General features: G+C 42.6%; 1 protein-coding gene across 4 annotated transcripts in view; it reads right to left on the bottom strand.

Annotated features, from left to right (window-relative positions):
* Positions 1–13,700, bottom strand: part of LOC121954181 (plexin-A1-like) — a 230,490-nt gene that overhangs the window by 59,413 nt on the left and 157,377 nt on the right. For all 4 annotated transcript variants that reach the window (XM_042501521.1, XM_042501533.1, XM_042501523.1 and 1 more), the window contains exon 10: positions 11,481–11,681. In XM_042501521.1, the coding sequence (XP_042357455.1) occupies positions 11,481–11,681 (201 nt within the window). The remainder of the gene's footprint in view (positions 1–11,480; positions 11,682–13,700) is intronic.

Genomic DNA, 13,700 nt, shown 5'->3' with positions numbered 1-13,700 from the left:
AGTGACTTCTTTTTAAGTCCAATAGATACAATTTACTGCAATAAAAATGATTGAAGTGAGATAAACGGACTTAAAACTTTATTTCATGATATAAAACAGCAAAGTTTACCATTAGGAAATAATTTGCAGTTGAAAATGGGTAATAAATTGCAATATATTGTAATATTCAGCATCCATAACATGTTTGAAATTGCAATAATATTGTATTATGACTTAAGTATTGTGATAGAACTGTATCGTGGGGTCTCTGGGGATTCCAGCCTCTAGTAGACATGTTTATTTCTGCTGAAAGGTTAGCTAGCCGGAGGTCAAAATTGGACTTGTATTCCTCAGGTGGTCTGGAATATCATTCCCAAATTTGTGTTTGAGTAAAAGAAAGGCAGTTTTTTACTATGTATTGTATTCAATGGGTTGTGTGTTTTCCTACAACCCATAAGCCTATAATCTCTAATCTCAAACCTCCTGTCTGTCAGCCTCCAGTATTGGATGGAAGTCAGAAGTGTGTTTATCGTTTCAGAGACAGCAGGAGCTTAAGGACAATTTTCTCTATGTAATTCACTGCCAAATATGTCATAAGTTGTATATTATATCCATTTCAGTATCATTAACTATGTCTTTAATGCTGCTCTGTTATATCCCCTCTGGGCTGAAGACAGGCCACAGTAAAGGACACGGGGTCAAGCTTCCTTCCGTTTCCATCCCCGCTCCTCTGATCACTGGCCAATCAGAGCACTGCCTGTTCCCCCTCCGGATCATGAGAGGGGCCAATTCCGCTGATAGAGAAATAGATGATAGATGTGTGTAGGCCTCTTAACCCCTGCTTTACACCCTGACAAGTCCTCTCCCTGATAAGCTGCACCACACACACGCTGGAAGTGTGGAGGTGCTGACAGCTAAAACAACACTGCCTGTCCTCTCTCCTTCTTTTATTACCCATGTTACAGGTCTGTTTGCACATCCATGCTCAGGGGAGGGGGGTGTATGTTGAGGGGGGGGGCTGGGATCTGCTTGTACCTTTTCTCAACAACAACATGAATATTTAGTTCAGGGAAGTGTGTGTATGTATGTATGTGTGTTTAATGGGCAGTGGGCATAGGAAAGGTTAGGTTATGATCCAAAGCTCATCTCCTCTCATTGCACTGAAGGCTTATTAAACTTTCATACTGAACCAGTGTTGCACTATACACAGTTCAGGGAATACACACATGCACCCTGGTACATGGTTTATTCACTGCACAGCAGATTCCAATATGAAAATGCAAACATTAGGCAGGTTACTCTCTCAAAAGGTCAGGATTTGCATGTGTGAAGGGGAGATAAAAAATTGAAATGGAGCCACAAACCCACTATGATCTATATTCTATGATGTAATCCCAATGATTGAAACAATCCTTTTGTCTGTAGCCTTTGACCCAAGGAAACATGGAGGGCCAAAAAACAGACTGAAGCAGGGATGCATGATAATATTGTCACATCATTGGGCAATATTGGCTTTAAAATAAAATATTAGTATTGGCCAACATGCTGATTTCTGCAGATTTTTTTAATTGACAAAGTGGACAGGTGCAAAAAATGAACCCCAAGTTGAAGTATTTGTCTTTTCTTTCACAAAGAAAAAGTATTACACACTGAAAAGCGTTCAGAGCAATCCAGTGTTCAGCATCCCTAAACTGAAAATGAGTGGAGGGGGTTTGCTGGCATTCCTATTACATTATTTAGTTTTTATGATGCAAATATGAAGAGAAAATACACAGATAATTACAAAAAAACTGAAGCAACAGAGAAAGAAAGGGACAAAGATGAGGAATGTGCTAAGTTAAATAATGAATAGGCACTTCAAAGAGAAGATAAATACATAAGAAGAACCAGTGAAATGGGCAGAGAAATAAATAAATAAATCGTGAAATAATGACAGAAAAAATAAGGAAATACATTTTGCCAATGAAAACCATCAGGACTTTTGTCAGTGAAAACTGAAGGAAGGAGGAAATGATGGATAGATGGAGAAGGAGAGGTGAAGGGAGGCAGGTATGAAGTAACATGGGGTAGCTTCTGTGAGGGTCACAGCCTGATAATTAGTCATTTTGAAGGCGTGCGCAAGCTGGACGGCTAAAAATACCAAACTAGCCCAGGGCGAGCCCATACTCAGATAGAGCAGGTTACTCTCTTCCTCTTTCTTCCCTCCGTAGCTCTCTCAAGGTGACAACGTCAGTTACCAAAAAATATGACCTGACAAAACATCTTTCAATCCAGATTATTCTCGATTTAAAATACTTTTGTGACGCAGTTTTAAGTCACATTGGGACAGTGTGGAAGAAAAGTAGAGGACAGGCACTGAATGTTGGCCCATGTGAAATGAGTTGTATGTCAAGGTATAAATGTATACACAACAAACACACACACACACACACACACACACACACACACAACTTCCAGCAAGATACGGCTTCCTAATCAAGGATCAAGTGGTAATCCTTCCTATAGCTTAGCCTGTGTGTGTGTGTGCGTATGTACTGTATGTGTGGGGTCAGGCGGCGTGGAATCAGCCCCCGCTCATAATAGGGCCCTGTTAGCCAGTGCTAATCGCTAATGCTAACAGGATTGGAGGGCATGGCTGGACCCAGTTACCCAGCTTATCTCTTGGACACACGCACACACACGCACACACACGCGCGCGCGCGCACACACACACACACACACACACACACACACACACACACACGTGTGCATACAAGCTTGCACACAAACTTTCTTCATTGATGGAAAGAAAAGGCGAGAGGGGAGGAGGGGGGAAAATGCTGGCTTGAGGGAAAAATAATGCTGCCATAGCCAGTGTTTCTTATTTTCCAGCCTTCGCATTAAGCTAGTGTAAGCTTACTAGACTGCTCCCAGGACAAAAGCCTGATTTTTGGTCGTTTGCAGAAACGTCCATATTTTCAGTATCCTCACCCCTTTTCCTCCTCTGTCGACTCATGCCATTCTTTTGGTGGCCATTCTCCCCTTCGCAAACTCCACCGCTCAGTCTCAAAACTGTTTATTTTGCAAGCCATCAGCCACCAACATCTATTCTCTCAAATGCATGACTGCAGTGCCTTATGATCTATAAAGCAGCCCTCGGCAACACAACACACGCAAACAACTTACACATTTTTACTGTCTTTATCTGTTTATCTGTCTTTGCAAGCAATGGTGGAAGTTGGACTAAGTCATTGTTTTGATAGAAAAGTAAGTCTCAAATTTTTGCACTCAGGTCCCAAGTCAAGACAGGAAAGTCCAGAACAAAGTTCAAAGGCCAGAACTTTTGAGTTTTGTTTCCTTAACAAGTCATTATGTGCCCTTGACCAAAAGAAAAGCCAATGCTGAATTTAACTAAATCATTAATGCTTTTTAAAATGTGCATGTATTTCTTGGTGAAAAGTTATTTAATTATTGAGTTTAAATTAGCTAGGTATTAGCTTGCTGACCTTTTTCTTTTAAACAAAATTATCTTGGGCATAATTTTTCTAACTGCTTTTCAGTATTTTGACAATAGTTCTTCATGGTTCTCTCCTGCAACTTGATTGGATGCTGTGAGATTGGATCAAACAAGGTGGCTCTGGGGAATTAACTGTCGACTTGCTGGGAATGTACAGCAGTTGTGTTTCAAATGAATGAGTCTGACGTTTGAATCTTTGGATTTGGGAGACAGAAACAAGTATTTTCAGATCAAAAGGCTCAGGGCCAAGTTAAGTCACAAGTTACTGGTGTTCAGTCCAAGATGAGGTCTAGATCTTTTTTTCCCTAAGTCGAGACTAAAATCATCAAAATTGAGACTCTGGTCCAAGTCATGTGACTCAAATCAACACCACTTGATGGTGGCTGGTTTTTAATCTCAGTGCCATTAATAACAGGGGTGGAAGCCAAATGCACTCTTCACACAAACTCCTTCCACCTTCATTTTAATCTCTGTTACTTTAATTTCCTGTTCATGAAGCAACTCTTATTGCTGATGTCACAATGTTTCAAATGTACAAATCAATTTATTTATGGCAATAAATGTTTTAATAAAAGGCTCTTCTTTATTCAATTACAGCACCGAGTGTTGCGTCTCTTGTGAAATACTATATATTAAGTGGAAATAGAACGTGGTTCAGTTGCTATGATATCAATCAACCTTACAGCAGCATATCAGACATTCACTCGGAGAATAAGCAGGTTATAATGCAAACAGTGTGTGTTAGAGGTGTCTGACTTCAACTCAAGCTACTGCATGGATTTAAAACAGCCTCAAATGCATTCAGACAGAGAGACACGGAGGCAGGCAGAGGTCTTCCCCCCAGGTTTAACTACTGTCTCTCTGCTCAACTCATCAGACTAATAGCATAAGAATCTTAACAATCCCCTCTGCTGCCTCCTTTGCCTATCAATCCATCACACACAACTGAACACATTGAAGGGTGGAGCGCTGCTGTAAGAGAGAGGAGATGTAGAGTAAAGGTTACAGATTGCGGAGATACAAGGAGAGAGACAGAAATGAGAAACAGATGATGGAAGTGGGGTGGAGGATGGGTGGAGAAGCTGGCATATGCTGATAGCTGAGCGGCAATTAATTCTTATTTATCCAGGACAGGAGCGTGGGAGCTGTGCTCTTCACCTGTCAGGGAGGAGGAGAGGCGGTGAGCCAATGATGGGATGGAGTTGAAGAGGAAGAAGGAGGCTGGAGAGGAGGAGGAGGAGGTAGAGATGGAGACAGGTAGATGACTGGGAGAGCGGGATGTTGGAGAATGAAGAACTGCATGTGAGGAAAGTGAGAAGGGGAAGGCGCTTTCTCTCTCTCCCCTCCCTCACTTTCAGCTGCTTCATCAGAAGATGGATCGCAGAGCAGTCAGTGTAAACACAAACAGACTGTTACAGAGTAAATGTGTACATTTGAGTAAGCAAGCCGCACGCACAAAACCTCACTGAATTCTCACAATCGCCCACACACAAACAAAAGCAATGTAGTGCCCCAAAATCAAAATGGAATCAGTGCTGTCTGAGGGATCACGATTTATGGACAAAGTAATGAAACGAAGAACGCTCCTCAATCTGCAGGGCTCCAAAATAAATTCTAGTGAATCTCCCATGCACTTTCAATCCACCCGCACACTCAACACTCACACACACACACACACACACACACACACACGCACAGTCTGCAAGCCAATTAAAACAGTGTCAGTGTGTGCTGTGGCTGACTGCGGTGGCAGGTCTAGTGTTTATATCTCATTAAGCTGTGCCAGGCCATGCCAGACCGGGCTGTACCATGCTCCGCTGCGCCTACCCTCCACCGACCAGCGCCAAGGCCCTCATTAGCCTCGTCTCTGCCACCTTTAGAACTGTGGATGTGTGAATTTATGTGTATGCATTCAAAATGAAAGGATTTTTTCCACATAATTTACCTTTTTTCAGTTTTTATATCTTAGTTAGTTACATCTTAGTTCCATCTTTAACAAATCCCTTAAACTTCAAAAAGTCAGAGAAAGTTTGCATCAGCACTGTGCTTCGGCTCTCTCTCTCTCTCTCTCTCTCTCTCTCTCACACTCACACAGACACAGACACACACACACACACACACATACCACATAGGGGTTGTGTGACACTATTAGACCAGTGTGGTTTGTGTTAACCGCTCTCCCCGCAGCCATGTTTGGCCTCCTCTCTAGACCTCTATTTGCTCCACCTATCAATCCACTCATTTATCTATCCATCTTCTTCTCTGCCATCCCTCTCTCATTTCCCCATTGGAGAGGGAGCAGATTATTTGTCCTCTCTCTCCTCCAAAACTCTCCCTCTACACAGTCTCATTGCAGTCTTTCCCTCCTCCTCCTCCTCATCCATCTCGCTTGTCGCTCCTATTCTTTCCCCAAAACTTCCTTGCTTTTCTTTTACTTTCCTCCCTCACGCTGCTCTCGTTCTCTCATCTCTGTCTTCAATTCTGCGTTGCTGGTTTTCCCTTCTGCTGTCTTTCTGTGTGTGTGTTTGTCTGTGTGCATGAGCTCTCTCTCTCTCTCTCACACACACACACACACACACACACAGGACCGTCCGTCTCCACTGCCCAACTGCAATTCATCATCATTTTATCTGCCTTAATTGGATGCCATCAGGACCCCTGATACTTCCCATTTCTCCTTTAACAAACAGCTGCTCCCTCTGCACGCAGAAGAATAACACACACACACACACACACACACACATCCTATCCCAAACTAGATTTTCTCCTCCTGCTCCTGTGTCTGTTTTTTTTTTCCTGTTGGTGAAGGAGTGAGGGAAAGAGGGTGATGGAGTGGCCGAGTGGTTTATCAGACGGAAGGTAATGGTGTAAGGCCCGCACTGATATTATCTGTCCTCTCATTCCTGCCCTCCAGGGAGAAACAAGAAAGGGGGATAAAGAGGGAGGGAGAGAGAGAGAGAGAGGAGGAAAATGGAGACTGTGAAGTACAAATGGGCCAAAAGCTAAGAACAGGGGGGAGATAAAGGAACAGAGAGAGAGTCTCACATAGTTAAATTCTCTTCTCTCAACCTCGGCCTTCAAACGACGCCCAGCTGCGCTCCATCGGCTCCGCTGACCTCAGAGTGTGGTTGTTTGTGTGCGCAAGCATTGTGTGTGCATGTGTTTATTCGCTCCCATGGCCCCTCTGGCGCTCTGAGCACAACTTCCCAGCCCACAGCTCAGCATCTTATTGGACCTTTCACCTTCACCTCAGCCTCTGATTGGCCCACACGCATCAGGAAGCAGCCTCGGCTGGTCAGGAGTCCAAAAGGAGCCGATGTAGACACAAGCTTGGTGTTTTGGTGGCTGCTGACCGGAGTTAACTGCTACCATACGGCCTGGCGAATGGCTCCGTATGTGTCAGTGGTAATGTGGGCTTGTTTGGCACTAAGAAATATGGGAAGGACTTTTTTTTTTTTTAACAAAATGATCAGCGTTTTTCTCCAATTTACTCGCTGTAAGACCTTCGACAATCTGCCATTTCATAAAGTTTCAGAGGTTCCAAAAATGTTGAATTGTGTTTGGCTCAGTACCCAACTTTAAAAGTGAGAAAAGGGAAAGTGTAAATATAAACGTTTCTGAAAGTTCAACACAGCAAAAAATGAATGCTTTAAGCAAATTTTAAATCCCTACCCCAAACGTATAATTCTTCAAAGTCTCAACATATTGTGTGCCCTACTTGTTTCATGTCTCTGCTTGCGTAAACCAACCTTTCTCCACCGTGGCATTCTTTCTCATGTCTTGTGATTCGCTTGCTCGTTCCCCTTTGGGATCAGTTGGTATGTACAGTAACCTTATACAGAAATACCATAGAATCAATATCCCCCCTCCCTCATAAGCAGATATGGAAAGTCAATACCCAACAAGGTTAGTATGGAGCTGACGTTACACTATCGTATATCATTTGTGTCACATATACAGTATATTATTGACAGCCTCCTGTTAGCCGATACTATATAAGAGTATTGAGTTATTACGGTCACTGTAAAAGGCATAAAGTATGGGAAACTAGGGTTTAAACATGATCCAACGCTGGATATCCTGAATATCCTGTGGACGGTTATCTTCTTTTGGATAGTGTGATGATATTGTATGAAAGAGAGAAGAATGGCCACAGGGGAGACTTTTGAGCTGATTTTCCTTTCTCACACCCTCTCATCTCTTCTCCCCACCTTCTGTTCTCTTCAATATCACTCTCCCTCTCACTTTTTTCCATTCATCTCACCTGAAATTGTGTACTATGCTCTGGTTTCTCTAGTCTGTCTTGCGTGCTCTCATCTCCATTTTTCAGCTGTTTCCACAATCTAGTATTACATCTCCTCCTGTCGTTTTTTCCCATCCTTCTTTCCTCTGCATTTATCCTTTCCTCTGTCCTCTCCACCTCACGGTATTCTGTCCTCTCTCTCTCTCTCTCTCTCTATTCCTCTCCATTATTACTTTATAGGAATTCTCGCCACAGCTCTCTTGTCTCTGCCCTTGTCCTCGTCTTTACAAGTGAGTGAGCGTGTCAGTTTGACACAGTGGTTAACACTTATGTGTTTCTCAAACACAAGGCTAAACTGTGGATTAGCACCCCTGTGTTTATCCCATTGATTAGAAACCACCCCTCCACCAATAGTCTTCTCTCAGTGGTGTAATGAAACTGCTCAGCCAGACACACACATACGCAGCTATCCTGGGATCCATAGCCTAAGGCATATCGAAGGATGCACATGCACACACACGCAGACACTGATTAACCCCCATCCCTGTAGCTGTGTGCCTACAAACTAAAGCAGCAGTGTGTACGCAGCATAACAGATGAAGTCTATTTCTACTGCAGAGTCATACATGATTCATTGAGTTGGTGCTTAACACTGTCAAAGTAGGAACAAACATAGAGGGGTGCGCATGAAAAGTGGAGATATGAAGGTCTATAAACGGATAAACTAATATTTAAGACCCTCATTCTTTTGAAATACTGCTGCAGAGCTATAATAAGACTCTCATTCTAATAATTCATGACACATAATTACACTCATAAGCCAGGCCTGGGTGAATTATGCCTTAATGGCAAGTTCATGCAGCTGGCACCTTTTTCATCCTCTGAATTTCACTGCGGGCCCCATGCAGACTTGATGCATCGGTATGTGACTGTGCAGTCAAGTTGGCACGGCTAATTGCTAACAAGGGCTAAGCGCTGACAGCCCAAGGCTAATTGCTGCTAGCATGTCTGCTTTGTGGACATCAAATGGAGAAATTCAGCTTTTGGCTGGGCCTGGGTTTTGCTGCTGATTAGCACTGGCCTTGCAGCTACAATAAACAGTCAATAAACAGACATCTCTATGGAGAGACAACCCTATCGCTAGCTAATTAGCCCTGCCTGCACAAACAACTTGCTAGCACGTGCCAGCACCTGAAGACTGCCTGTCAATACGGACAGAATCAAAAGCTGCACTAGCTGTCACAGGGGCTACCCGGCGGGCTATACAGCTAAACGCAGACTGCTGCTGATGAGTGCTATGTGCGTCTGCTAATATCTACATGGCATATTCTTGTGACTGTTGTGACAAGGCGCAGCATGTAGAGAGGTGGTAAAGTTCTTCAAGGTGCTACAGCTTATTAGCCAGACATGACGACGCCTACATGTTTTATTTTAATCTGTCCAAGATTTTCTTCCATGTGTGTCATGTTGTGGTGACAGTACCGACACCCTCATCTAAAACACAATTAACAGCTCTCATCTTGCGTCAGCTTTGTTGCATGGCATTATATGTAGAGATGGAAAAAGACAGGGACAAGCGAGCAGCAGAAATGAGAATACGAGAGAGATGCAGTGAGGAAAGTAGGGAATAGCGGGAGGAAGAAAGTATCATAGACGGAGGGAGGCAGGCGGAGAGAAAGATGAGCTCTACAGGCAGAGAGAGGAAGGGAGAGAAAGAGGTATAGAGTCGAGGTGTAAACATGATCAATCCGCTCCCAACTAGGTTCAGAGACAGACTTCCTCTTCACATTTTCAGCCTCAGTGAAGCGCAACGCTAGCTACCTCTTATCTGTCACGCTAGTTTGAAGCCTCACAAACATATACATGTGCGCGCACACACACACACACACACACACACACACAAAGATACACCCCCATAATTCAACACACAGAACAGGCATGGACCTACACGCGAAAAATCTTCTGCCTACCTGTAAATCCCCTACACACGCACACACACACACACACACAGATTCTTATTAGAAAACTTCTATAGAAAAACATCCTTGAGAACACTTAAATCTGGCATACACCACTCATCCCTGCCAGCCACAAATACATAAAATAAAAAATCATAGAAGCAGGGAACAAAACTATGCAGCTGACCACTGCAGCTTCACACTCGATCAATGATATAATGATGTATGGCATGAGCCCCGATAATCTGTTATGATTTCAGCAAGTGCACAGACAACCTGGGAAAATTCCTGCACAGCAAAGGCTTACTGTAATTGTGTCTCAATTCAAATAATGCCTGTGTGAACTATTGCCGTCAATATCTATTTGCCAACTATCAGTTCAATGTGGGAACATCAGCATTGGATCATTTATCTAGATTGTAACAGAGCCAGTGTCCAAGTGGCGCACGGTGATCTATCATGACAATGAGTATGTTAGTGTCCAAAGTGGTCATTAGATGTAGGAGGCCATTATTCAACCCTTGACCGAGTCAATGTCCTTACTGGGATCATGATTTAGTTACCTAGTTGCATTGTATGGTGAAGGTAATAGGGTTAAATGACTATGCTTTAGCCTTTACAAAAATAAAAGGATCACTCTAGATGGGGTCGATGCAGTGGTTGAGTTTTGATCTTATTCACAACTATAGTAAGCTGTGTTTCCACCAAGCTGAGTTCGATACTTTTCAATTGTGAAAAGTCATGGATGGAACCTATGGAACCGTTCCTTGCCATCCCCTTTTTTCATCCCCCTCATGCTTGGGGTACCTAGCATATAGATCCAGAACTAAAAAGTGGAGCTAAAAACACTACAGTCTGCTCATTGGTAGATAATCAACACTCTATGTTCAGGGCTGAGCTTTGGCTAATTTTTACCACTGTTCATACCATTTTTCGTACATTAGTAAACTACAGCTATAAAAGAAGAGATGTTTTGAAGCCTCTAGCAGCAGCTGTAGATGGAGGAAAAAAGAAAAGTGTTCACTGGGCTGACTGTCGCCAGCTTTTAAGATGGAAACTTTAACATGACAACTTTGGCCATTCCAGCTGTTTTTATTGTCTCTCTTGGATGACATACACTTTGACTAATGAGTGGATCTTTAAGGGTTTAAAAATTCTTTATACCATCTAAAGCATCCTTGGGTCTCTTGAAAGGTGCTATATAAATCCAAGCCATTAAATACAATCCATTATCATTATTACTATTATTATTATTACTATATCAGTTGTGATCAGATTATGTGAACTGCATATATTCTAATCGTCACTTGGGAAAATGACTTGGTGGAGTGCCGCTTCTGTGCTTTTCCCTGACAACCCCGCTCTGTGGACAATTAACGGGGTGCAGACTTTTGTTTGTATCACTGGTGAACAAGAAAATACAGCGAGTAACAACAATCCCGCCCACATTTAAGAGCACTGTCTGTGGTGGAAACAGATCTAGGGTCTGGGTACATGTTTGCAGATGTTACGTTTGGTTCCAAAGGAGCAATAACAAAAGCTTGTGATAGAAACGAAACTATAGCTTGTGAGAGAAAAAAGGATCCATCATTTCCTCCTTACCTAACTGTCAGTATCTTTCAACCTGAATCCTCTTTATACACTAACAGCAATAAAATAATCTTTGTAAGCAACACAATCCATTTTGGCACTACTGCATGCTACCACCACATGCTGTGTTCTCCAACATTTATGGGGCTTTAATGGCTTCCGCTTATACAACCAGATTACCCAAATTTCCAATCTTCTATGCCTTTTTACTCACAGCTGTTTTCTGGCACTGGATGGAAGTGCTGTTGAAGCGCAGCGCGGGCACACTGTGGGTCTCCCCCTGGATGTGGAAGACGCACTCGTAGTTTCTCTGTCCTGACTGGGGCTGGGGCAGGTTTTTGGCAGCTAAGGTGATTGGCTTGGTCACCCCGACAGGGATGTAGATCTGAGTTGAGGGAAGGATCTGTGGGCAGTCCTGCAGAGACAAAAAAAAGAGATCCTTTAGTTTTTTTTTCCCCTAAAAGAGACAAATATGGTAAATTGAGAGCGAGGTTGTTTAATGCACTCAGAAGCAAACAAGGCAGTAAGATAAGACAAGGGGTGATGAAATAAATCACAGCGAGCAAACTGTGGGTTACATATTGGAATTCATGCCAGATTTGCCACGACACATCCGCCCAAAGATCTGTGACGTTCTGTTCATATGTGTTACGGGCTTGTGCAACACTACCACTGGCCTTGCACTAGATAGAAATGCTGCACGACAACACTAAAGCAAGAGAGATTTTCATGCAAAGTTTACAAAACATTATATACCAAATGAAACTATTTGCATCACAACAGTGCTGCATCATTATGGCTGGAAGATAGGCTCCAGTGTATTATGTCCATGTGTGGAATGGAGTAATGAGCTCACGAACTTTGTTTTTGTGAATGTGTGTGTGCACATCAGTCACTGATATTGGTAAGAGCTGACAGAGTCTTGTTTAGATCATTTGGAAGCAGCCCATCCACTGGCTCACACCAGTGGAGTACCCCAGCCTGGAGGAGAGTGTGTGTGTGTGTGTGTGTGTGTTCTTGCATTGATGTATACAGACAAACAAGTTTCTCAATGTGCAGCTGAATTAATGTGTGTACACATTTACATTACTTAGGCAGGATAAGACAGGACAATCCACGCAGTATGTAATGTTGCAGAGATATGCATGTGTGCATGTGCTGGAGGAAATGAAGTCATTAAAGTGTTCATGCCTCAATTTGGCAGCGATGCAGATCTCGTCAATACACGGACAGAGAGAGAGAGAGAGAGAGAGAGAGAGAGAGAGCAGGAGGTTGGGTGACAGATCTTATACAATATGAGTTAGGGCTTGGGTGGAACTAATCCACCCTGTGCTGTACAGTTTGAGCCAAAAGGATAATAAACCAGATCACTGCTGACAAATCACATATTTCACAATCGAGTGACTCACATAACAAGAGACATGTGGAATCAACCTTTTTTTCATTTTTAAGGAAAAGGAGACTTGACACTGTGGACTTGATTCTGATCCATCATTCACCTAAAACCTGAGTTTTTAACAAGGGTCCAAGTGAGGTGGATGGCATGAATATCCAAAGGACTTTTACAGGGGTGTAAAAAATTAAACCAAGGCAAGAATTAAACAAAAGAACTGCACACTGTATTAAAAGCTCCCAGTAAAATTTAATTCAGCAATATTTCAATCTAACAGAGATCTTTGTCAGGCATTTTCACTGCATTTTCGTCAGGCATTTTTTTGAAAATGCCTGACACAGATCTGTTATATCGAAACATTGCAAAATTAAATTTTAGCGGGAGATTTTAATAAAGTGTGCGGTTCTTTTGTTTGATTCTTCAACAGGGGTCCAGAACTGCTCGGCAGACCTTAATGGTACTGCAGGAGGCTGCCAAATTATGGTTTGATAATTCAAATTTTTATTTTAGTTTGATTTATTTATTTTACTTTTTTTTTTCAAGAATTCAAAACATATCTGAAAATACACATTATATTTTTGTTTAGTCAAGATAAATAGGCATTTTTTTATTTTGAAGTGAGCGAGCTGACATTAAATCACTGTGCGGTACCTATCCATAACGACAAAGTGAACTCAAACTACTGAAACATATTGGCCTGTTAGTTGTATTATTATTCCCAATGTATGGATATTATTGTTTTGTGCCTTTACTAGCCAAATACTTTGACACAGAGTCCACACCAGAAACCACGAGCGGAAGCGCAGAGGCTGAGGCAAATGCCCCAAGCCATGCCACAACTGCCCCGAACTTAGCAGCTACGGGCAAGCACAAACAACAAGCGTCCCAAAGTATTCAGAGAATTATCTCAAGTGCAATTCAGCTGTCCACAATATGTGTAAAGTGGGTCTCTGCTCTGGCTATCTTTTAGATAAGGGGTCCTTGGCCTGAAAAACATCCAAAACCACTGAGCTTAAGGAACCCAAATACATATGTCACCTG

This window comes from Plectropomus leopardus, chromosome 2 (genome assembly GCF_008729295.1).
Source record: "Plectropomus leopardus isolate mb chromosome 2, YSFRI_Pleo_2.0, whole genome shotgun sequence".
Taxonomy (NCBI): Eukaryota; Metazoa; Chordata; class Actinopteri; order Perciformes; family Serranidae; genus Plectropomus; species Plectropomus leopardus.
The sequence above is the reverse complement of the archived record's forward strand: the minus strand, read 5'-3'. Positions and strand labels throughout refer to the sequence as shown.